General features: G+C 41.3%; 1 protein-coding gene across 4 annotated transcripts in view; it reads right to left on the reverse strand.

Moving 5' to 3' along the window:
- Positions 1-27,657, reverse strand: part of LOC126198459 (uncharacterized) — a 263,192-nt gene that overhangs the window by 12,095 nt on the left and 223,440 nt on the right. Inside the window, exon 2 of one of the 4 annotated variants that reach the window (XM_049934805.1) lies at positions 23,653-23,895. The exons of the other annotated variants lie outside the window; for them this stretch is intronic. Coding sequence (XP_049790762.1) covers positions 23,758-23,895 — 138 coding nt within the window. The 3' untranslated portion in view covers positions 23,653-23,757. Of the gene's footprint in view, positions 1-23,652; positions 23,896-27,657 lie in introns of those variants that run through there. 4 annotated transcript variants of the gene reach the window in all.

A 27,657-nucleotide genomic window follows, 5' to 3' on the forward strand; every position in this document is an offset into this window, starting at 1 on the left:
ACCACGTGGCTGTCCAGAAACTGGTGTTCTCGCAACCGTACATTTCTCGTGACCATTTCTGCCAACTATCAAGTACAATGACGGCATTCCTGCTAGGTCTTTATGCAGTACCGCAGTAGGAACATACAATTCCGCATAGCGATATTACACGACCTCGTTCAAAGTCCGTGAAGAGTTGATAATGGCTTCTTTCTCAACTTTTTTGACTAACCATCATCTCACTATGTCCGATTTCAAAGCCAAATATCTCTCATGATCGTTACAGCAGTTTTTAAAGGAAATCAGTTTCGGATCGTCATAGAAACGCTACTAGTGCCACTCTTATGCGACTGTGGCAAAATGTAAATGGACATCATTTTTCAGATATAGAAACATGCTTATCAACTGTCACTCAAGCCACACAGCTCCTTATTGGTGTTGTGATAATATATATATATATATATATATATATATATATATATATATATATATATAAAATCAAAATATAGAATACCTTATAAAATACACTAAATAATATTCCATAAATTCTTCATTCATGACTTGCCTCTGATTGCACAGAATCGATAATTTTAATAAAATTTAACTGTAATTTGTATGGGAATTTAATTTATTAAATTATAGTATTTCTCTCATAGCAGAAGACTTTGAGGATGTTCAGTTTCCTCCAGCATTTAAACTGTTATTAGTATTAACCTTTGTAATTGACCTTCCTATGTGAAGATATTTTCCATAGCAGAGAACAACATTGTTTCACTGCACAGGGTATAAATGATGGTAATTACCAGTATGCTGATATTTCCCTGCAGCAAGAGAAGGAATGGAGTTCCTTGCACAATCGACAAAAAATACTAAGAGCACATTAATTATTGGTTGACTCTCCACACACTACCTCCTTCAACTACCTTAACATACATAACAATTAGTCTCACCCCTTCAAGGATAAATGAAAACTGGTTCCTAGAGCATCGCATTATTGCTAAAACCCATCATGAGCCCTTAAAACATACCATAATATATTCTGAAGGACGGTACTCCTTAGTACAGCAAAGACGTTCTTCAGATCACTGCAGATTTAAGTTCATTTCTACATACAATGCCATATATACGTACATATATAAATTTATATATAAATAACACTTCCACCTCATTTACAGAAGTGCAACAGAAGTTTTACAGTTCTTAGTAGTGACTGATAGCAGTAAGTTTTCTTAATTAACAGGTGGTAACACTCTGTCAGCAGTAATTGAGTTCAGAGACTTAGCAGAGTTTGCAGAAGAATGTGGACTATCACGTATAAAATGTTCATTAGGCTAGATTCGTCCAAAACAAGATGACGCAGTAATTGCTTTTACTTCCACCAGTTGTGCTTCCCTTTCATTTGTAATGACTCTATTATTCGCTACTTTTCAGATGTAACATATTCTAAACATTTTTGGCAGAACTCACTTTTGAAAAATCGAAAGAGAACCATCTACGTATATTTTAAAATGATAAGGATATCTGCATGAACAAGCAAGTAAAGCTTGTAAATACGAAATGCACTAATTCGGAAATGAACGTAGTAGAACAGCCACGCTTGGTGTATTTCCCTCCTAAATGTGAAGTCGATTTTTAAGCACCTAAGGAAGATTCAGGCAATACGAAATGCTGTTTACAACAAATTACTCAATGACAATTCATGCCTGCTTGTATGTATGGATTTTCAGTACATATTATCAGTGACCTCCGGACTATATATTACACTGCACAAGTAAATATAAAGTAGTAAGTTAAAACGGAAAAATTAGAAGGTTATTTAATATCGCGAAGGAAATCAGTAGTTATAGATCTATTCTCTGATTGCAAGAATTGTTTTGCTAGTCGATTATTTAAGATGAGAGGGCAGGAACTGAAATTTATTGAACGAACACACTGCAAGCCCTACGCCACACGTACTAAATACACGTCATGAATAATACGCGAGAGAGCAGAAAGGCTACTTGAATATACAGGGTGATTATAATTAAAGTAAAACTTTCAAAACGGTGTAGAAGTAACACCACTGGTCAGAATGAAGTCAAATTGAAATGGAATATTATCGCAGAACGGGGAAAACGTAACGCAGAAGAAAAAAAATGTGAAAATTGATTAGTAGATGGCGCTGTATGTCTCAGAATACGTAAATGAAAACACCCGTCATGCGCACGACCCATTAAAGGTGGTATAAACACGCCATGTACACGACTTTTACTTGTGCTACAGGTTGGATCCCTGGAAGTGTTTTCCTGTACGAGTGCGTTGCGTGTCGTATCGTTCTACTTTTCACCGTATATCAGCGTTGTTTACCTGCCTTTTCGGCATTGGTCGTTCGTCGTTTCTGTCCCAGATTAGCTGGGAAGCTTTTGGTATGCGTAGTCATCCAGTGCTGGGCCCCTGGCTACGTAAGGCGGACCCATGTCTACCATGGCGGAGTCCGCAGAGCAACCGTCGCGGCTCTCCTACACTTCCACCGCTGCCCTTCATAGGAGATGCCGCTCGCCCCGGCTTCCAATCGCGCCTGATGTTCCGCCCAACTCGCAGCGGGCGAAGTATCGTTTGAATCGCGCCAACTGCCACAAATCGCCGGTGGATACCACCGGCACTGAAACCGATCACCGTGATCACCGTGACGACTGTCCGCCGCCCGTGTCAGGGACCGTTCTTGCGTATCATCGTCGCCCGACGACTCACCTGACTGTTTAGTAAGTGATCTTTCTCGTTGTGACGTGGCGAACTCCTCGGCTGTGCCTGATCACCACCCGGCTGTAACTATGAGTGCACCACTTCCTACGTTGTCCCGCCACCGTGGTGAGTCTTCTGGGCGCCCTGACACAGTCAGAAAGTCCTCTGCCGGTCACTCCAGGCGCTTTAGACGCTCCTCCGCCCACGCTGGCAGTGGTGACAGCGGATCGAGCTCCGATACCTCCTTCCCAGGTGAGGGTGCACCAGATGGTCCTGTGGATGAGGAAATGGCTCCTGCTCCAGATCCTCCTTTCCAAGAGACCCCGTCAGGCCTTCCTGTTGTGGTGTGTAATGTCACTAATTATACTAAACTGGACACTGTCCTCCAGCGGCTCATTATCTGGCAAGTGCGGGTTCTTTACGAGAAAGATCATGTGAAATACCTGCTCGACAGTAGGGTCTACTACCTAACCATTCTTTAATTTGTCAGATCAAGGATGATGCCTTACTTCACCCTCCAGACGTTGAGAAATCGCCAAACCAAAATCGTCCTCAAGGATTTGCCACCAAAGGTTACACTAGAGGAGGTCAAGAAGGAACTGCTTTGACTCCGTTTCGAGGACCCTTTGGTCCGCCAGTATAGGAAAAGGCCCAGGCGTTGATCCTCTCCCCTACCCATGACATTTCCCAGAGGTAGGACATAGAGTGGATTTACCAAATCCGGGACCTTCTGTACACGAAGGTCTGGACTGAATCGTATGAGGTCCGAAATGGGCCCATCATCTGTAGCAAATGCCAATGTATACGACATACTGAGATTACTGCTCCCTACCACTGCCGAGCAGTAAGTGTACCAGCCCACATTTAGTGAAGAATTGCGCATTCCCCACATTGGAGCAATCTACATGCACCCAGTGTTTGGACACAACCCACGATCCCCACCACATGGCATCCTGGAGAGGGTGCCCTACCAGAAGGCACTGAAGTCTTCACGTTCTTCCGAAAGGAAACCAAGAACAAATAGACCTCCCCCACCGCTATGGGAACCAATTTCCCTGTTTTCAGGCACCAGACATTTCTGAGGCACATGTGTCCCCTTCTGCCCAGACTCCCATCACATCATTTGCTGCTGCAGCCCAGCCTACTCCTCATTGTCTGTCTTCCACGGTGGCTTCCACTGCTCACCGACTACAAGAGCCAGTTGCAACCCCCTCTAGTCCACCTGTGGCTGTATCCCAGCCCTCTACCCCTACCGCGACTCTGCCTACAGTTAATCCCGCCACTGCCTGACGCAGGTGCAAGCAGCCCATCCGGGACCCTCGCCCAGTGGTGAAGAGTGATATGTCCTTTCAGGAGGACATGGGTGAAATCCTCCAGGTCGTCGTCTTATTCATGGAACCCCACATCTAGGCTGTCATTCGTGACACTGTCCAAAAAATCCATTGGTTGGAGGATGGACCCTCTGAGGTTATGGTCCTAGTGGAATGGCTTAGTCAAATATTGTTGTAATGGCGAGTAGACCACCACAACCCCCACCAGCCCCCTCAGGAACTTGTCACCTGCATTTTTAATGCCAATGGCATCAAACACATGAAGACGGAGTTGAACGCCTTCTTCCATGAGCATCATGTGCATATTTTAATGGTCACAGGAACAAACCTCAACTGGTGGACGAGTTCTCCCTTCATAACATGGTGTGTTACCGCTCTGACCGCTTCAGTCACCATGGTGGAGGCACGGCTCTGTTCCACAATAAAGCTCTTGTCCATATGTAAAAGACTCTCCACCCAATGGAACACATAGATGCCACAGCAGTTACTATCTCCACACACCTTGGTGCCATTACCTTGCAGCAGCGTACTTGAGCCCAAACATGCCACTGCTTGAAGTGGACCTTCGCCTGTTGACGGCCTTCGACAGGCTCATCTTTGGGGTGGATCTCAATGCTAATCACCCAACTTGGCATTCTCGGGTCTCTAAACCCAAAGGCCAACTCCTCTTTGACCTGGAGGACACTTCAGCGCTGTCGGTCTATAGCCCCCATTAACCTGCCCATATACCAGTCCGTTCCAACTCCCAACCGGACGTTCTGGATGTAGCCATATTCAAAAACTTCGCCATTCAGTTTTCACTGGAAGTTCTCCATAAACTGGCCTCTGACCATGACACAGGACCCTGCATCTCACCGATACTACTCTTTCATTTCATGTTCGTTCCACTGCGACCCTCACTGATAGGGACAAGTCCACCAGGGTATTTAATAACGCACGACCTCGACTTGACAGCACCGGGAAATATAGTCCATGCCATGGATTACTTGACTGCCAGAAAACAGAAATCAGTGAAGCTCTCCACCTCCTACACCATGTCTAACTGGGCTGCCATTCACGCCCTGTGACGTTCTCAGCCGGCGACTGCCCATCCTATTCGTGCGGCAGCGGGCTTGTCGAAGGATACACTCCAAATTGTCGAAACGCCAGCGGACGCGTTACAGGAGCAAAATCACCCTCTTGTCCAAGACATTTCCCTGGACGAACTACAGGACGAACACGATGTCCTATCAGCTGTTGCCGCTTTCTACAGCCGTCCACCTCTGTCTGCCCCCCACCTTACTTCCGCGGCAGAATTCCATCGGATCCTACGACAGAAACGCGGCCGGTCAGCCGCGGATTGGACGGAATTTTAAATGAACATCTTTGCTGCCTGCCGCGTACGCCTCTCTTATTTTTCACCAAGATTTTAAAGGGTTGTCTCACGTCCAGCTTTTTCACCACTCAGTGGAAGCAGCCGAGCTGTTTCTAATCCCCAAGCTGTTCAAGGGCCTTACGGTGCCCAGATCCCCACCAACAACAGGCCCATCAGCCTCTTAAATACCGTGGTGAAGGTTCTTGAATCTGTGATCCTCCACCGACATTCCCAACCTCTGGCGCGGCAGGGACGATCCGATTTGAACAGTACGGATTTATTTCGCACCTCTCTGCCGAACTTCGGTTTCTACAAATCATTGAACAAGTCAGCAAAGCCTTCAACACCTCCAAGTCGACAGCAGCCGTTTTCTTTGAACTTGCAGATCTCCTACGACAAGATCTGTCACACAAGATAGTGACGCAGACCCGTATACTGGATATCTACGTTAAGATTGTGGATGATTTCCTTCGCGGTAGGACTTTCCTCGTGGTTCAACGGGGAATGCTTTCTGGCATTCACCAATTGTAGGCAGGCACTCCACAAGTATCAGTGCTGTCTCCCGTTCTTTTAAATATCCATGTGAATGATATGCCAGTCATCACCGAGTGACAGCTGGCACAATATGCTGATGACACAGCACTATACACCACTGGACGTATCACTGACGCCGTCGTCGCCCGCCTCTAGAGACAGGTGGACACCACCATCACCAGGTGGCAGACAAACAAAATAGATTTCAACGCCGCGAAGACTACGGCAGTCTATTTCGCGTAACGGCACCCATTCCTCCACCACAATATACTGCAGGCCTGCAGGTGCCCTGGCCCCGACAGCCACGTATCTAGGGGTTCTGATGGACCGCAAGTCGCCACTCCACTGTCATGCGAAGTATGTCGCCAACAAGGGGCAAGAACTGACAAGGGCTTTGTACCCTCTCTTCCGCAGCAGGGAACTTAACTTACATACCAAGCTCCACATCTACCGGGCAGCTATCCCGCTACTCTCACGTATAGTCCACTGCATGGGCAACGATTAGTGTCACCAAGATGTGGACGATGCAGTGCCTGCAGAAAAGGTTCTCCAGTGGAGCCTGCACGCCCCACCACTCACGACAATTGTGTCTCTCCATGAGGAAGAAGGTATCGTCCACCTCAAGCCGACCATACGCAACAACGCGTGACGGCTCTGTGAGAAAGTGGATGCCCTGCGGGACACTGTTCATGGATACACCACGTTGGGACCACACTTCCATGCTACTGGCATCAACATTCGGTTCCTCCAACCGTCCTAGAGGACTCAGATCCCGATCTCGGCTAACGACATGGCAAGCCCAACTCGGCTACATCCTTAGCTGGGACTAGCCTCCAATTCTACATCCAAAACTTTACCACCCTACCTGCCCATGTCGGGCCACATTTTTCTGCCTGAATGATGTCGTACTGTCATCGTTGGAGGGTGGTACGGGACTTAAAGTCCCACCGTCACACCTCCAAAGTACATGACGCTGCGTCATTGCCCTGTGGATGAATTAACTACCTAACCAACACAGTTAGACCGCGAAAGACCGGTGATACTGTACTGTATCATGTCGCATAGGGGAAAGGAAAGAAAAAGAAGAAAAAGGTTTTCCTCATTTCGCGTCTGCCATCACTGTCTCAATGCAGGATCGCGCTCTGTTTGTAAGGCTGTATTACAAGAATGTTTGTGCACAGGTAGCTTTCCAGAAGTTCCGGATACTGAAGGGTGTGAAAAAAGGCGTTGGTCCGATGACTGCCGTGGGTCTGCGGAAAATGATTCGGAAATACAAAAAGACGGGTTCTTTTGATGTGCAACCTGGAAAAGGTAGGAAATTAATTGATTCCAGGTCAGTGAAAGCAGTGGCCACAACAATACAGGAGGAGACGAGTGGTGGGAGCAAACGTGTAGTGCACGGAGAATTGCCCGAACTTTACACATACTCGTGAGCACGGCGCGAAAAATCCTACGAAACATCCTTCTTTGATGAGGCTTCCTGGCAGATTAAAATTGTGTGCCGGACCGAGACTCGAACTCGGGAGCTTTGCCTTTCGCGTGCAAGTGCTCTACCAACTGAGCTACCCAAGCACACACTTTTAATCTGCCTGGAAGTTTCATATCAGCGCACACTCCGCTGCACAGTGAAAAATCTAATTCTGGATCCTTCTTTGATATCCATTCAAAATTACCCATTTGCACGAGTTGCTTGCTGTTGACCTCTCAGAAGAGAGACTTTTGCTTTAGAATTGCTTGCTCGCATGTAAGTAGAATATGACTGCCCGTGGAAGATTTTGTGGACAAACTTCAATCTGACAGGATATGTCAATACACAGAATTGTCAACTATGGGCAACGGAAAACCCACACGCAAATCAACCAGCACCACTTTATCCTTAAAACGCCACCCGTGTGGTTTACAGCATCATTGATCATAGAGTCACATTCTTTCGAGGAGACGCTGTGCTTTCAATCCTGTTACTTGTATTGTCAGTGGTAAGCGCTTTGAGTGTCTTTTGCGCAACCACCTTATTCCACCTCTCCAACAGCGTGGATGGGCTCATTTAAATGCCAGATTGCACACTTCCGCACAATGCAAATCCAGTTAAGCAGCTGCTGAAGCGCCATTTCGGAAATGCTAGAATTATCATCCATCATTTCCCTACAGCCTGACCATCCCAAATGCCTGATCTTAATTCGTGTGACTTCTCGCTGTGGGGCTACCTGAAAGATCTTGAACATTCAATGTTCCGATTGCAAACCTACGTGCACTGAAGACACGCATTGCGCAATACATTATGAACGTGACCCCAGAGTCACTTCGATCAGTTGCGGAACATGCTGTTTCTCGCTTTCACCATTTACCGAAAACGGTGGACAGCATATTGAACATTTTTTGCGCCAAACGCACAGAAATTAAAAATCCGATTTGATTTTGATTGATGTTTTTTATGCAGTTTTCGGCCTCAGTAAAGTTGAAAACCGAAGTGAGTGATGCTTTTTATGCGGATTTTCTCCTCAGGACAAATAAAAACCGATGTGAGTGATGCTTTTTATGTCGTTTTTCGCCTCAGGACAGTTAAAAACCGGTTTTCCCATTCGATGTGATATGACCTTTCCATGGTGGATGGGCTTACGGAACTAAAAGGACCACACATGTACGCCCATGCACACTTTGTTTAACGTCAAAGGTACACCTTATTCATTGTTGTATGATTCATTCGTTATTTGTAGTCGACGACTACTAAATTATAATGCTTGCAGCGCCATCTATTGAAACATTTCATAACTACACTCCCGGAAATGGAAAAAAGAACACATTGACACCGGTGTGTCAGACCCACCATACTTGCTCCGGACACTGCGAGAGGGCTGTACAAGCAATGATCACACGCACGGCACAGCGGACACACCAGGAACCGCGGTGTTGGCCGTCGAATGGCGCTAGCTGCGCAGCTTTTGTGCACCGCCGCCGTCAGTGCCAGCCAGTTTGCCGTGGCATACGGAGCTCCATCGCAGTCTTTAACACTGGTAGCATGCCGCGACAGCGTGGACGTGAACCGTATGTGCAGTTGACGGACTTTGAGCGAGGGCGTATAGTGGGCATGCGGGAGGCCGGGTGGACGTACCGCCGAATTGCTCAACACATGGGCCGTGAGGTCTCCACAGTACATCGATGTTGTCGCCAGTGGTCGGCGGAAGGTGCACGTGCCCGTCGACCTGGGACCGGACCGCAGCGGCGCACGGATGCACGCCAAGACCGTAGGATCCTACGCAGTGCCGTGGGGGACCGCACCGCCACTTCCCAGCAAATTAGGGACACTGTTGCTCCTGGGGTATCGGCGAGGACCATTCGCAACCGTCTCCATGAAGCTGGGCTACGGTCCCGCACACCGTTAGGCCGTCTTCCGCTCACGCCCCAACATCGTGCAGCCCGCCTCCAGTGGTGTCGCGACAGGCGTGAATGGAGGGACGAATGGAGACGTGTCGTCTTCAGCGATGAGAGTCGCTTCTGCCTTGGTGCCAATGATGGTCGTATGCGTGTTTGGCGCCGTGCAGGTGAGCGCCACAATCAGGACTGCATACGACCGAGGCACACAGGGCCAACACCCGGCATCATGGTGTGGGGAGCGATCTCCTACACTGGCCGTACACCACTGGTGATCGTCGAGGGGACACTGAATAGTGCACGGTGCATCCAAACAGTCATCGAACCCATCGTTCTACCGTTCCTAGACCGGCAAGGGAACTTGCTGTTCCAACAGGACAATGCACGTCCGCATGTATCCCGTGCCACCCAACGTGCTCTAGAAGGTGTAAGTCAACTACCCTGGCCAGCAAGATCTCCGGATCTGTCCCCCATTGAGCATGTTTGGGACTGGATGAAGCGTCGTCTCACGCGGTCTGCACATCCAGCACGAACGCTGGTCCAACTGAGGCGCCAGGTGGAAATGGCATGGCAAGCCGTTCCACAGGACTACATCCAGCATCTCTACGATCGTCTCCATGGGAGAATAGCAGCCTGCATTGCTGCGAAAGGTGGATATACACTGTACTAGTGCCGACATTGTGCATGCTCTGTTGCCTGTGTCTATGTGCCTGTGGTTCTGTCAGTGTGATCATGTGATATATCTGACCCCAGGAATGTGTCAATAAAGTTTCCCCTTCCTGGGACAATGAATTCACGGTGTTCTTATTTCAATTTCCAGGAGTGTATTTATTTTTCTTCTGGCATACGTTTTCCCCCATCTCCGATAATATTCCGTTGCAATTTGACGTCATTCTGACCAGTGGTGTTGTTTCTACTGCGGTTTGAAAGTTTGATTATAATTACCCCGTATGTAGAGAAATACAGTTTTCATACCACTGATGAATGCAGTGCCAAAAGCAATAATCCACTGAAAAACTGCAGTTCACACCACAGATGCACGTATTCACGACTGGCCTACCGGGCGTCCTGATCTGCCACCCGTAGATCAATTCTGAGATGACGAATACTTCCACAGCAGCCTCCACCGAGAAACCTCTATTAACTGACACAGCAAAGGTTTGATTCGTGATAAGAGATTACTGAACAATAGGTTTGCAGTCTATTTATTTAAATGTGCACATGTGTGTGAAATCTTATGGGACTTAACTGCTAAGGTTATCAGTCCTTAAGCTTACACACTACTTAACCTAAATTAACCTAAGGACACACACACACACACCCATGCACGAGGGAGGACACGAACCTCCGCCGGGACCAGCCGCACAGTCCAAGACTGCAACGCCTAGACCGCTCCGCTAATCCCGCGCGGCAGTCTATTTATTTCCGTGCCTCAATAAATACAAAAATGTATCAGAATCTCTTGGCGTCACAAGTCACAGTCTCATTTCAGGATGTAAAGAAAGTTTAATTACTAGTATACATTATGTGATGAACAACGCCTCAAAATTTGATAAACATCGGACTGATGAGGCTTGTCGTACCACTTCCTACTTGAATCAGTCCATATATAAAAATTGTGAGTAACAATGGTTCATGGCGAACTAAACCGAAAATTACTGTTAATTATTGGTATAATGAGTTAACAATTCGCAACATCAGAAATCACAGGATGGTGTGAAAATATTGCACAAATGAAATTCTTATTCATTCGTAAATTTGTTACTAAACTAAGTCAGTGCTGTTGCATGTACTGTCCTTACAAAAGAGGAAAGTTCATAATTCAAGTCTATAAACTATTTAATCATTTGCTTTCATTTATTGTAGCGTATTTATCGGCTATTGCGCTCACAATTCTGTTTCGTCTAATCTTATGGCTCAAGGTTTCTTACCAAGTCTCCAAAGATATTTCCAGCAGTAAGATAGGACGCCGATATGGATAGCCGCACTTTCTGACGTACACGCTAAACAGCTGTCCTTGCCTGCAGCAGTTTGGGCGATAAGAGTCGGACAAGCCGTATAAGAAGAGGTGGGTGAGTTCACTTGTGGCACTTGTCGAGAGGTAATCAGAGTAGAACCACTGTAACCATGAAGGCAGCCCTCGTCCTGCTGATCGCTGGTGTGTTTCTTGTGGCGTATTGCACGCCGTTCGTCGCTGCAGACGATGGGGAGGAAGTGGTGGATGAATCAGCCGAAAACAGAGACGCTGATGACGACGACGCTGACAGCTCAGCAGACGACGACGTCGACGGGAGCGATGGTGGGGACGCTGGGAGTGTGGAGAACAGGCTGGCAGGCAAAGGTAAACACCAGTTGAGGCGGGTGGGAAGCGCCCGGCCCTTACTGCCGCAGCATTCACATCATCAGGTTTAGGTGTATCTACATCTACATCTACATCTACATCTACATGGATACTCTGTAAATCACATTTAAGTGCCTGGCAGAGGGTTCATCGAACCACCTTCACAATTCACTATTATCCCAATTTCGTATAGCGCGCGGAAGGAATGAACACCTATATCTTTCTGTACGAGCTCTGATTTCCCTTATTTTATCTTGGTGATCGTTCTTCCCTATGTAGGTCGGTGTCAACAAAATATTTTTGCATTCGGAGGAGAAAATTGGCGATTGGAATTTCGTGAAAAGATTCCGTTGCAATGGAAAATGCCTTTCTTTTAATGATTTCCAGTCCAAATCCTGTATCATTTCTGTGACACTCTCATCCATATTTCGCGATTATATAAAACGGGCTGCCTTTCTTTGAACTTTTTCGATGTACGCCGTCAGCCCTATCTGGTAAGGATCCCACACCGCGCAACAGTATTCTAAAAGAGGACTGACAAGCGTAGTGTAGGCAGTCCCCTTAGTAGTTCTGTTCCATTTTCTAAGTGTCCTGCCAATAAAAAGCAGTCTTTGGCTACCCTTCCCCACAACGTTTTCTATGTGTTCTTTCCAATTTAAGTTGTTCGTAATTGTAATACCTAGGTATTTAGTTGAATTTACAGCTTCTGGATTAGACTGATTTATCGTGTAACCGAAGATTAATGAGTTCCTTTTAGCACTCATGTGGATGACCTCAAACTTTTCGTTATTTAGGGTCAACTGCCTCTTTTCGCACCATTCAACGTTTTGCAGTTTTTTTTATTTTCTGATGACTTTATTAGTCGAGAACGACAGCGTCATCTGCAAACAACCGAAGACGGCCGCTCAAATTGTGAACAAAGAGCTAGTTGTGTTTCACAGGAACGATGTTTTCTAAACCCATGTTGAGTGTGTGTCAATAGACTGTTTCCTTCTAGGTAATTCATAATGTTCGAACACAATAAATGTTCTAAAATCCTGCTGCATATCGACTTTAACGGCATGGGCCTTTCTTGAATATTGGTGTCACCTGTAAAATTTTTCAGTCTTTGGGTACAGATCTTTCGTCGAGCGAGCGGTTGTATATGATTGTTAAGTATGGAGCTAAAGCATCAGCATACTCAGAAATGAACCCAAATGGTATACAGTCTGGACCAGAAAACTTGCTTCTATTAAGCGATTTGAGTGGCTTCACTACTCCGGCGATATTTACTTCTATGTTACTCATGTTTATTCGAATTCCGGAATATTTACTTCGTCTTCTTTTGTGAATGCGTATCGGAAGGCTGTGTTTAGTAACTCTGCTTTGGCACCACTGTCACGTGCGTAGTTTGAGTGCCGGTCTTTGTGTAATTTCGTTACGTTTAAACCCATAGTTGATAACGTAAATTATTGCTGCACTTTAAAAGTGTAAGACATTTGCCTGCAAATGAGACAGGACGTTTGAAGAACATTTTTATTACAATTATACCATTACGGTGTACATTGAATATACTCCTACATTTAACAGTACTGAAATTTAACGTTGGCTTGTACTTGCTAAACACGGATTTTGATTAGGACCCCCCTGTTTCATGAATATGCCTCAGGGAGAGGCTGTCTGTCGTATGTGGATGATATCTGTTCCGAAATGGCTTACGAACATATTGTCCAAATAATACGTTTTTACAGTCTTCTATACAGGTGCTACAAAATTTCCATTAAGAATTCCTACATCAATTAGAGTTGCTGAATGGGATATAATGATAACAGGAATTCATAATCCAGAAAGCAGTGCATCAGTGACAATGGAGAATCATGTAAACACTAACTGTTACACACTCTTGCTTCTCTAATGAGAACCAGTGATAGTGATTCTTTATCCAGAACCTACAACATTAGCAGCATACTAACAAATGTGACAATATTGCTCACTGATCTTGATGTCTCTTTTTCTGTCGGTAGTTTTTATTATGTTACATACAAGACTGGTTTGCTCAGGAAACAGTCATCAGACAAGTTACTTGATTACAAGTGCAATGACACAAGAGTTCTAGTAAATAGTTGTCACTGTTGTACCCAAATGTGAAAGATTGCATATTGTTTAGCAAACAAATTTTTTACTGCGAGTATAATGAAAAATGTTTGTGACATTGTGGATTAGCAATATTTTTCAACCTGAAATATATTTTTTGTGTTATCTATTAGTGTTTCTAATACACATTAATGCTACAAGCTTCGCATAATAGAATTCAGCTGTAGAGGTAGGATGTAAGACCACAAAGTAATAATTCTAAGAGCTTTCTAATTTGATAGAAAGCCTCGTGATTTGGGCTGCACAAATTATACTTTCCTCAAATGGTTCAAAAGGCTCTGAGCACTATGGGACTTAACATCTATGGTCATCAGCCCCTAGAACTTAGAACTACTTAAACCTAACTAACCTAGGGACATCACACAACACCCAGTCATCACGAGGCACAGAAAATCCCTGACCCCGCCGGGAATCGAACCCTGGAACCCGGGCGTGGGAAGCGATACTTTCCTCAGTTAGCCATTTGGCCACTTGTCATTTAATCTTTCATACAGGTACGAAGAAAAGTTTCTGCAGTTACTCTATCTGATAGAGCAACACATCTGGCTTCAGAATACAGTTATTGCAAAGTTCATGATATATACTGAAATACCGATATAAGGTGAATCATATAATCTGAAGCTACATTGTGGCGTTCATTCTGTTCTCCCGCTGTCCTCTTGCCTGAGTTTTTAAATAGATCTTTATCTTGTTTTAGGAATGATATTACGGAACAAGTTACCGAATTTAGGTTTTAGCATACAAATACGTTTAAGTCTTTCATGATATTCTCATTTTGAAACACTGTTAACGAATATAACAGCTCATAAGTTGCATAGTTACATGAGAAAAACACTAAAAGTGCTTTCTAAATCATAATAGAAGCTGTATGTTACTGTTTTCCGAAAAAAACAAATGTTAAACATCTGCAACAGAACAACAACTTTTGGTCATTATCACAGTTACATACTTTACTACTTATCTGTGCGTGATTGGATCACAAATGCCTGCATCAGGTAAGTATGGTTTAAAATATCGACGTAAGTTACATTGTACATAATTCGGCTCACCACAACGAGCAGTTATAGCTTAGAACAGTACTCTTGAAGAATAGGATAGCAGTAATTCCAGAGAAAATCAGTCAGAAAACCAGCTGTGTGTCGTCTAAGTACTTCAGTATGTTAACTGAGTATAAAATGTTGGCTTAGTGATTAATTAAAGACAAGTATTGTTAATATGACTACTGATGTTTTTTGGTGAGACATGAATGTGAGCAGACATCACTGAAACGTCATGTATCTTGTTTCCTGTTGAGCAGGTGCTCACGCCCGGGCTGGCCACGCCAAGCATGCTCGTGCAGGCAGCCGACACGCTTCAGGCAGAGCTGCTGTCAGGCCCCACGCCAGGTCAGGCGCTGCCCGCAGAGCCGCCCACAGCAAGTAGTCGCCGCTGCTGAGGAGGCGCTACACTGTGGAGGCGCAGTCTGGTGCTACTCACATTGTCCTGTACCCTGCGCTCATGTGTATAAAATAAAGCAGCTGTGCATTTTGCAGTAAACAAATGTCTTTATTACTCAGTGTCCTATAAATGTAAACTCTAGCATGTACGTAGGTGGAAATCAAATATGGAAAATGACTGCAAAAGTACAAACATTTTTGAATATGCTTCAGTGGTCGGTTGTATATGATACGTTTAGTGATGTTACCTAAAATCACAATTACCTGTTTATTTATGAACGTTGCACATTGATGTAGAAGCCATTTGTATTTTTCCTTCAGATACGACGATCTACACTATACACCACTAGGGCTCTTTTGCATCAGTGTGTGCAGATGCAAGAAAGGAAGTGTTTTTTAATAATTTCCCCTGTTATGCTTTCTTAGTTGGTATAAAGCTTCCAAAAGTGTTCACGTAATCGCAGGGAAGTCCTTCGACATCCCATTTATCGATGGAACGAAAATTTTAAATTTAGTCTCAAATAGTTGTCAGTCTCATACTCATCTTTCTGTCTGAACTGATTACATGTGAATGTTACTTCAGTATAATTCCATGAAACTGTGGGCATTTTCTACAAAATTGCTGCAAGTGACCTCAGATTTCAGCAGCACCATTTATCTTCTCAGCTATAAAGCACGCAATGATTTCACACAGCTTCTGTTGATTGTAGTTTTGCTTCACATAGATGAATATGCCTGCAGAAGGTTAATTTAATAGAAAAAGTTTGTGACTGGTTAACAAAGTGAATAATACATCACGTGTATAGTCAAATTTTAGCATATAATTCATAAAAGTCTCACAATGGAAGATAAGTTATACATGATTTTTTTTTCAAATTTGAGATTAGTAACACCCAATTCAACTGCAATAACAAATGAAAGATTACATTTTTCGTGTGATAGGCCATATCGTATACAAGGTCCAACTATAAGAAAAACTACAGATCCAATAGCAAATCTTGAAAATGTTTGAATTTGTGGAAATGTGATGTAGCGAGTATCACAACCGTATGGGTGAATGAGTGACAAGCCCATACTGTACCACAGGTGTCGACCAAGCTATGTCTCTTTAGACAACGGAAGTTAGGTCTGCACACATGTGAATGACAATTTGAGGACCTAAAACGCTACAAACAGAGTATTACACCAACCTGAATACAGCTTCCTGCAACCTGACAATAATGCTTGTAATGTGTGCCTGAGGACGGCCGTCAGAATGTAACCTCAGTTCAGACACCCAGTGTCCATGAGCAAGCTACGACACCATTTGTCCAGAATACATCATGTCGAACCAGCGAGATGAGACGATGGAAAGACCAGTATGAGGACACTCTCTGCTATAAAGCAAAGATTCTCAGCACGCAACATGGCTCACGTGGTCTGTGACTGGCCTGTACACACTGTGTCCAACGATTCTGTTAAGGTACATGCTTTTACTCGACTGTTCAAAGATTGTAGTACGTCAAGCTGTCAATAGCAGCGTTGCAGAAGGTCTTTGCAATTACCTTGCGACTCATACTCGCATATGAATGAATAATTTGAACTTTGACATCTTAAGGTAACTTTTGCGTCACCTTCAGCTTGGATTTAGATCAGATTGAAATTTTTGTTTGCCCGGTTGCCAGCAGAAGCCTTTCCAGCAATGATAACTGTGCTCTTTACTAGCACATAATACATGCATAATACTTATCCAGTATCTTTACTACCCTGTAATGGTTTTCTAATAGTCACATATACATTTGCAGGGACATCTAAATTGTCATGTATTATTTTCAATAACTATTTTGTAACCAAACAATTTCCGGAACAGAGTAAAAACAATGTGGCATCATTGCCAGTAATAGTCCATTTTAACAATATTAATTAAAACACCTACTTTTTCCTTAAACAAGATGTCCCAAGCACAGTAAAAATGATATGGCAAACTTGCCAATCGTTGTTGTTTTTTAGTGAATACTTACGGCAATCTTCACTTAAAACTTCCGGGCTGATAGGCCTTGGACGAGGTATAAAACTCTCTCCTGACGCTTCGTCTCCGACTGCGGGAAACATCCTCGGAGGTAAAGCGCCGAACCTCCGAGGATGTCTCCCGCAGTCGGAGACGAAACGTCAGGAGAGAGTTTTATACTTCGACCACGGCCTATCAGCCCGGAAGTTTTAAGTGAAGAGAATACTGGCCGTGAAAGCTTACATTGTATGAACTTATGGGAATGTTATAGTCCTACACATATTTATACGTTACCTAACAACTTTCGATTGTTCTATGAACCCAAATCTACACAAAACACATATGTATTCAATTATTCATAGAGAAAAATTCTCCTCATTAGTCAAACATGAACACTGTACATTAACATAATGTGCATTACAATATTTTGTCTCAAACATAATACATTAACACAAGTTAAATTACAGTTTTATTGTAGATAGGAACGCAACTATCTACACATGAATGTAATTTGACAGGAAGCAGACGTTTTTACAGCTATCCACAAATGTTCCTCAGGAGGGTGTCTCCAGAATGAACTCGGTGTCCAACTCTAGTTATTCAAGGTGCCCCAGTGGCATCATGTTACACTGGATGGGGACAACTTGACTGCATGGACAGAATCATGGCTGTGAATATAGTTCTGCCTAATATCTCCTTGATATATGTATAGGTATGTTGTATGATGGCAGTGCAGTCACCATTCATTGGGAGTCAAGTGAAAATTTTGACATCTTACATGTCACCCAGTGTCTCCGACTAGTTCTGCAAGGTTCACAGGAGAGCTTCTGTAAAGTTTGGAAGGTAGGAGGCGAGGTACTGCCAGAAGTAAAGCTGTCAGGGCGGAGCGTGGCTCGTGCTTGGGTAGCTCAGTTGGCAGAGCACTTGCCCGTGAAAGGCAAAGGTCCCGAGTTTGGGTCTCTGTCCAGCAGACAGTTTTAATCTGCCAGGAAGTTTCAAAAGGAATATTGATCAAGAACATCAACTACCAGAACCAGCCACAGCTATTTAAATGACTAGGGAAATACCAGGTTGGACTGAGGTAGCTAATGTAATTAAAGCTCTAAGTCTTAAAATAGGCTCAGGAAAGTAAGTGCTAGGTTAGATGACCAGTAGGCGGTTTCAGCAACTAAAACTGAAACGCTCGATGCACAGGGTGCTAATTTAAGTAGAGAAATAGACACAGTGAATAATCAAGTAAAGATTGAATTGTACGTTCAGAATAAGGCTTTAGGACTGTTAAGTGCAAAATTAGATGAACAGAATAAGGAATTGAGCCAGTTGCGTGTAGGAATGGGAAATTTGAAGACTGAATTTGCCATTTTAGTCACTAAAGTAGAAATTTATAAATTAGATTTGAAAGTTGAATTAACTAGATCTTTAAGTAGTCACATCAATCTGTTGTTCACTGACTTTAGTCAGACACAGAGTAATCAATTTCAGGACTTGGCAAAGAAATTAGAACTTGATATTGAAGATAATTGTAATAGTGCAGAGTCTGAATTGAGCGAAAAACTAGGATCATTTCAGAGTGTATGTAATGTTACATTTTATGCTGCAAAACAAAGATTATGCACTTTAAAGGAAAGTGTTGTGAGTCAGGACAAATTAATTCTTATACTCCAATCGCAAATTGAGGCGTTAACACAGGAGTCGATAACGCGGAAAGAAATTTTAAAAAGAAACTGGCTAGTTCAGATATAATAAATATCAGTAATCTGGGGGAACACGTAGAAGAGATGATACACAGGAAGCTGCCGCGAGAGTAATCTCAGACAACTTATCACCAACCTTATCTTCCAAATATAGTAATACCAAGAAGGATGTAGATGAACTGTAGAAGGAATTCAAACTTTTGCAGGACAAAGCAGCTAATAGAGTGATTTATCCCAACGTAGTATTAACTAGAGAATCGATGACAGATTTACAATGGGGAGCAAATTCAGGGTTATCTAGACAGTTCCCAAAGTTTAAGTCGGATGGCGAAGTACATCCTACCCATTTTCTGAAACAGTTTAACCAAACCTTGCCGAAAAACTAGGAAGATTAAAAAAAATGGAATTCGCGGTAGGGTACCTTTTAGGAGAAACTTCGGAGTGGGGTACAGTGAACATCGAAAACTTTTCCTCTTAGGCCGATTTACAGAAGAAGTTAAAGGAGAAGTATTGGTCAGCAAGTGCCCAGGAAAAACTAATATCTGATTCGTGGGACCCTAAGTATTATAACAGTACGTGGGGTAAGATGAGAAAGTATTTTGATTGCCATTTCCACTCGCGAAGTACTTAGATAAACTCATGGAGGAAGAAGGATTAGTTCGAATTTTAATAATACGTTTGCCTATTTACGCCAGAGGAGATGTACTGTGTAGTGGGAGGAAAACCGTAGAAGAACTGTTATCTTTTGTAAACGCACTTGATGCCTTAAACAAAGACCGCAACGAAAACGTACATCAGAGTGAAAATCAGAATTACAGTAATAGTAGTTTTAAGAGACATGAAGTCCACTTTGCTAGAGTACACCAAAGTGATAGGAGTAATGGTAACATTTGTTACCAAAAGAATCAGCCACCTTCGAATATAGACCCAGTAAAGTCGCAGTAATTAGTTCCAGGCACTAATAGAGTACAAAGTGGTAACGTAATACCCAGATTCGGTAACTAACCAGTGATTACCGATAATGAGGTAAACGTAACGCGAGCAGGATTCAGGGCTGGGACCCAGGTCGTAGAAATACATTAGGAGGCCCAGTTTATAATAAATATGTTTATTTCATGCATAAAATACCAACCAAAGAATCGTTGTTACTGGAAGAACCGAGCTTAACTACCATTAATCCACAACCAACAATAATAGGAAAAGTGAAGGATTTTGAAGTTAGCCAGCCACTGTGGAGGAGCGGTTCTAGGAGGTTCAGTCTGGAACCGCGCGACCGCTACGGTCGCAGGTTCGAATCCGGCCTCGGGCACAGACGTGTGTGATGTCCTTAGGCTAGATAGGTTTAAGTAGTTCTAAGGTCCAGGTAACTGATGACCTCAGAGGTTAAGTCCCATTGTGCTCAGAGCCATTTGAGCCATTTTGATTTTGAAGTTAACACATTTATAGATTACAGGAGTGAGGTGTCACTGATTTCTCGATCATTCTTTAGCACATTACGAACTAAACATCACTTACTGATGTTACCAGTAACGGGAGTGTACATAGTCGGTATTACTGGAACGAAGAGCAAAGTTGTAAAACACAAGACGCAGGTGAACTGCAAAGTTTTGAAAAAGAACATGGAAGAGTGAAGATTTATTTAAACTAATTAATACCCTAGACAACATTTATCACAAAGATAGCATTACACTACAAAAAAGTATAATTTTTGGGAAAAAATTTATAATTGATTGTGGTAAAACTGTTTCAGATATTTTCTAACTGAAGGGAAATTGTGTGAATTAAAACATTTAAAAATGATCAACAATTAATAATTGAAGCTTTAGAAATATTTATAAATGCAGTGAATCATGATGCTCCAACTTCAGTTAAACTGAATTCATTAAACTTTGTTAACAACATACTACTTCAATTTGCTTTCATTTATTCACTGTAAAGTATTTCATACAAGCAAATAATGGTTAGTAGTGATAACAGATACATCAATGATACCAAAATTGTATCAGTACATGAATCAAACAAGTAATAGCACCCATTTATTATAACTAAAATTTAATAAAACAAAAAAATTCTAAATTTATATCGAGTAGGTCAACACGAGGCTTACATACATCAGTAAGCATGCATTTATTATAACTGATGAAAAGACTACCTGTGCTCTAAAGTAAAAGATGGAGCAAGATCTCTCAAGTAAAAGGTCTCAAGAAACGTCTTGAGCAAACATGTTGATCACATGATACAAAAGTATTAGAAAATTTACGATTGGATTGTCAGTCCCTCCCCTTTATTTCAAAGAAACTGAAAGAAACACAGAACCTGATATACTATTACCACATGTTGTACCTGCAACAGCCAATAAAACTTTGAGACGAACTTTTGTTATTTTAAAATTATTCGATGGTAAGTGACTATAATTCTTATATCATTAGAGTACAAAGAAAAAATTGGCAATGACGGTTGAAAACTACTAGAGGTTATGATCCAGACTGTAAAGAAATGCTGAGACTTTGGGGTAAGGCAGGTGGATAAAGTGAATATCACTTGTTGCCACAGTTATTTCAATCTTGTCGATAGTTGCACAAAAGAGGACTTGATTATTAATAGAATGAATCTTCTTCACAATGAGTTAATATAAGTACTAGAATATTTCTCAAAAGAAGTTGAAACACCTTTACTTTTTTCATAATTAAATTTAATGTGACATTCATAAAATTTTTTATACACAAGTAATAAACTGAACACATTAAATCCTTCCGATTCAATCGACTCAGATTTGAAATTTTCAAATAATCCTGACTTAATGTCATTTTTTTACTTTTATTGTAATATACTCCACCTTCTTTAATGACAGTGTCAGCAAAAATAATCAATTCCAAAGAGTTTTAAATTTTCAGTAAACACTTCCTTTCATGAGTATAAAATCTTATAGAATAGTTTTGCCTTTATTTATCAGAATGTTATGCAAATTACAAAAAACAACCATTTAACATATTTCAGTGTCCTATTAAATATTTGTACAACAGATCATGTTACATTTCTTAACACATTCCTGAAAATGTTTATTGTAGAATTCTATTCTCTAACCTGTTTGTAGTTGTCTTGGAGTTCTCTTTCTAAATGTGTTTTCATAAGGATGAGCTACACTTTTAACAAATTTGTCCTTGACTGGGACAGCCCAAGCAAATGAAAAAGCATCAAAACTGTTAATAGATGTTTATAGCCTTTATTTATTATTGAAATTTCTTTTGAGTCACCTAAATTCCATTCTATTTGATCAGCTTGTCATAAATCATCTATAACAAATGTGACTACACATTACTTCTTTAAAAAATTTTCTCATTTTATGGATATTCATTAATTATTTCTTCTTGGGTGAACGCATCCTATAACCTAAAAAAAAAAAAAAGTTTGCTGTTTGGAGTATAAAGATTTATGAAAAGAAAAAGAAACGACTAGGTAACAATAATAAGGGTACGCATGGCGATTAATAAAAGAAGAGACATGGTTGAGGACATAAGTGTTGTCCTATGTGATATTAATGTACATGGTGATTATGTATAAAATATCGCGTGTTCGAGCTGAGGGTGGGGGGATATGTAGTGATTCGAGAATTTCCACGTAAATTCTGGAACCACTCGACCTTCTGCCGATGTTTTAAACACAAGTGTGATAGACCCTATTTACTGCGCGACACGTGTCTGTGTCTGCAGGACTGACGTTTGGCGTGAGAAGACTAGGAGCTGCGTCAGATGAGCGGAACCGACAAGTGGTTACCGGCAGCTCTCTGCAATCTATATCAAAAGGTACAAGGAATGTGTGTGTAATATTCCGTGGTTTGTGGTGCCATGTTAAAGAGACAGATGAAGCATGGATTGTATAGAGACTTTTCACTTACTTCACGTCTTGGCTATTGGTTATCAAACCATTGATATTTGAATATGTGTAAATGAGTATAAAGCTTAAGGACTACGTCAACTTGCAGAAGTTGTTGTCTGTGGAAGTTGAAAATATAAAGTGATTGAGCTGAAAAGTATTCTACAATTACCTTAATTATTTCACTAATAGAGAAGTAGTTTAGTAAATTCCTTTAACCAGCTATAGTCTTCGGAGAAGAAGCTTTTAGGAGATCGACGTAGCTGATTGCCCAGAGAAGAGGATCGGCAACACATCGTGCAAGTTAACTGATTTGAGAGACGTGCCAGCCTTGCAACTCAATACCACACTGTCTCTTGTCGTCCGAAAAACGTTAGAAGATTAAGCAGTAATTTTGTAGAAAATGTGCACTTTTTCATGGAATTATACTGAAGAAACATATTCTCATGTAATCAATTCAAAGATGACTATGAGGCTCACAACTGTTAGAGACTAAAATTAAAATTTTCGTTCCATCGTCAAATGGGATGTCGAAGGACATTCCTGCAATTATGTAAACAGTTTTGGAAGCTTAATACCAACTAAGAACACATAACATGGGCAATCATTATAGGTACTGCTTTTCTTGCATCTGAACACTTTGAAGCAAGATCCCTACTGCCGTATAGTGCACACCATCATTTCTTAAGGAAAAATGCAAATGGAATTTACATCAATATGCAACATTCATACATAAATTGGTTATAGTGATGTTACGTTGCATCACAGAAAATATCATATACAATCGACCACTGAAGCATTTTCATAAAATTTGGAACTTTTGCAATCATTTTCCATACTTGCTTACCACCTATGTATATGCTAGAGCTTACATTTATAGGACACCGAGTAATAGAGACATTTATTTACTGCAAAATGCACAGCTGCTTTATTTTATACACATAAGCGCAGGGTACAGGACAATGTGAGCAGCACCAGACTGCGCCTCCACAGTGTAGCGCCTCCTCAGCAGCGGCGACTACTTGCTGTGGGCGGCTCTGCGGGCAGCGCCTGACCTGGCGTGGGGCCTGACTGCAGTTCTGCCTGCAGCGTGTCGGCTGCCTGCACGTGCATGCTTGGTGTGGCCAGCCCGGGCGTGAGCACCTGCTCAACAGGAAACAACGTACATGACGTTTCAGTCATGTCTGCTCACATTCACGTCTCACCAAAAAACATCAGTTGTTATATTAACAATACTTGTTTCTAATTAATCACTAAGCCAGCATTTTATACTCAGTTAACATACTGAAGTACTTAGACGACACGCAACTGGTTTTCTGACTGATTTTCTAAGGAATTATTGCTGTCCTATTCTCCAAGAGAACTGCTCTAAGCCTTAACTGCTTGTTGTGATGAGCCGAGTTATGTACAATGTAATTTAAGTCGATATTTTACGCCATACCTACCTGATACGGGTATTTGTGATGGCAATCACACACAGATAAGTTGTAAAGTATGTACCTGTGATGATAACTAAAAGTTGTTGGTCTGTTGCAGATGTTTAACATATACGATTACGTACTGCCTGTATTATGATTTTCGAAAGCACTTTTAGTGCTTTTCTCACATAACTATGCAATCTATGAGCTATTATCTTCATTAACAGTGTTTCAAATTCACAATATCATAGATAAGCAGAGCATGAAACACACTGAACACTACTTTGTATCTTCAAATTATATAATTCACATTATAACCGTTTTTCAGTAACTTTGCAATAACTGTATTCTGAAGCCAGATGTATTGCTCTATCAGAAAGAGAAACTGCAGAAACTTTTCTTCGTATCTGTATGAAAGATTAAATGACATGTGATCAAATGCCTACCTGAGGAAGGTATATTTTGTGTAGCGCAAATTACGAAATGTTTATCAAATTAGAAAACTCTTAGAATGATTACTTAGTATTTGTGGTTGTACATCCTACATCTATAGCTGCATTCTATTTTGCGAGGCTTATAGCATTAGTGTGTATTAGAAACACAGATAGATAAGACAAAAATTATATTTCAGGTTGAATACTATTGCGAATCGCCAGTGTCACAAACGTTTTTGCTTATACTCTCAATTAAAAATTTGTTTGATAAACAATACGCAGTCTTTCACATTTGGGTACAACAGTGTCAACTATTTAATAGAGCTCACGTGTCATTGCACTTGGAATCAAGTAACTTGTCTGGTTACTGTTTCTTGTATATAACGTAATACAAACCACCGACAGAAAAAGAGACATCAGGTTCTGTGAGCAATGTTTGCATGTTTGTTAGTATATTAATAATGTTGTATCTACTGGATACAGACATAGCAATACTGGTTCTCATTCCAGAATCAGCAGTGTGTAACTGTTAGTAGTAGTAGTAGTAGTAGTAGTAGTAGTAGTAGTAGCTTTATTCATCCATAAATCTCTTTTTACAAGGATGTAGGACATGTCAAAGTATTTACAAGTTTAGATCAATTTAAAACGAGCTAGTTTGTATACACATATATTTACAGACTTCTAGTTAGGGACAATCTTTAGATTTACTCCTGGGATACAGCACTTTCTTACAAATAACTTATTAAATAATGTAATGCCACACTGTTCAGTCAAATCTCCCTATCAGTCACTGCACACACTATACACACATTACTTCATAACACTTCATTCACTACACACACACACACACACACACACAAACACACACATACACAGACACTGGTCATCTCTGTGCCATTTTTTGTACCACAGTTTCCCATTTGCTATCCTGAAAAACTGAATCAGCATCCCTCCACAATGAATGACATGTTTAGCTCAGAAAGGGGAGGAGGTGTTAACATAGTGCTATGCATAGCTTGGGGTAAGTATTTCTAGAAACGAAAAAGAAGGAAAAAGACATAAAGTGAAGGTGTTATGTAGAATGGTCAATGTTTTATAATCATTATTATTATTATTTATTTGTATAGCTTTTTTATTAAACACTTACTTTGTTTCAGCTAAGTAATCCTTCTATGTATAACATGCATTGCATAACAGGTACTTTTTAGCTGACTTTTTAAATAAGTGTATTTTTGCAATTTCTTTAATCTCTTTTAGTAATTTATTTTGCAATTTTATTCCTTGGTAGAAAATGCTGTTTTGAGTTTTATGTTTATTTTTTCTTGTTAAATGTAAGTTGATTCTGTCTCTTGTTGCATGGTCATGGGCAGAGCTGTTCGTGTAGTAATTACCAATGTTATTTTTTATGTGTGCAACTGACTGTTAGATGTATTCACATTGAGCAGTTAAAATCCCCAGGGTTTTGAACAGATCCTTACAATGAAATCGACTGGTATTTTTGGTTATTATTCTTAGGGGTCTTTTCTGGAGTTTGAAAATTGTCTTCATATTTTGTGCATTTGTGCCCCAAAAAGGAATTCCATTGCTAAGAACTGAGTGTATGTATGAATAATATGTAACTAAAAGACAATGCATATTACATACTGATGATAGGATTCTAAGGGCATAACATGCTGATGACATTCTGTTTGAATGTACCTTTGTGTGTTCATACCACTTCAACTGAGAATCACTAATCATTCCTAGAAATTTTGCGCTTTTTACATAGTCTATAGAGGTGCCACCTACATTTAATTGAACATATTCATTTTTTCTCTTCAAACTGAAATTCTTGGCATTAGTTTTATTTATGTTCAATGTCACTTTATTGCTTATTGACCAGTCATAAACTTCCTTGAGAGTTTCATTTGCTTTCTCAGCAAGGAGTTCTCTTGCTATCTCAGTGACTATAATATTGCTGTCATCGGCAAAGAGAATTTTTTCACCATGAATAACACAGCTGGAAAAGTCATTGATGTATATCAGAAACAGTATTGGTCCTAATATGCTACCTTGTGGAACCCCTATATTAATTCATTTTGATTGTGATAAGTGTCTTACTAAATGTTTAGATCTATTTGAAGTATGTGTTATCTTTACTCCTTGTACCCTATCTGTTAGGTATGATCTAAACCAGTCATTAGCTACCCCTCTTATTCCTAATGCTTCTAATTTATTTAATATAATCATGTGGTCGACTGTATCAAATCCTTAGAAAAATCTAAAAATATGCCTGTGACACACACATCTTTATCGAGAGCATCAAGTACAACTTTTGTAAATTCTGATTTGGCTAACTCCATATTTTTGCCACTCTGGAAACCAAACGGTGAGTCGCTTAAAAGAGTGTAGTTATTCAGGTAATTCATTACTCTGTCTTTCATAATTACTTCTATTACTTCTGAGAAGGCCGACAGAAGGGAAATGGGCCAGTAATTTTCTATGTCTTATGCATTACCTTTCTTAAGCAAAGGTACAACTCTTGCCTGTTTTAACTGCTCTGGAAATGTCCCTGATGTGAAGGATTCACTTATTACAGTTCTTAAGAGGCCTTGTATAATCCCATGCATTGTTTCAGTACACACATTGCTACTTCATCTATGCCTACCGGCTTTTAATTTTGTTACTTTTTGAACAGTTTTATTGACATCATTCTCTGTGGTTGGAACTAACACCATTTATTTACTGCAACGTTATTTACAGGCGTTGTATTTTTGGGGGGGGGGGGGAATTTTTGCTGTTAACTCTCTGCCATACTGTAAACATGCTCGTTTACATGGTTTGCTAAGTGTTATGGATCATTTATTACCATATCCCCCTCCCTTAGCAGTATGTTATTCTGCGTTTGTTTGCCTCCCCCATTTCCTTTTTATATACCTTCCCAGACTGCTTTGCTTTTATTCTCTGCATTATATATTATGTTGACATTAAACGTCTTTTCTGCAACAATCAGCACCTTCCTATAGATCTTTTTGTATGATAGAGATTTGAGAATTCTGGATCATTGCTAATTT

This window comes from Schistocerca nitens, chromosome 8, assembly GCF_023898315.1.
Source record: "Schistocerca nitens isolate TAMUIC-IGC-003100 chromosome 8, iqSchNite1.1, whole genome shotgun sequence".
Classification (NCBI taxonomy): domain Eukaryota; kingdom Metazoa; phylum Arthropoda; class Insecta; order Orthoptera; family Acrididae; genus Schistocerca; species Schistocerca nitens.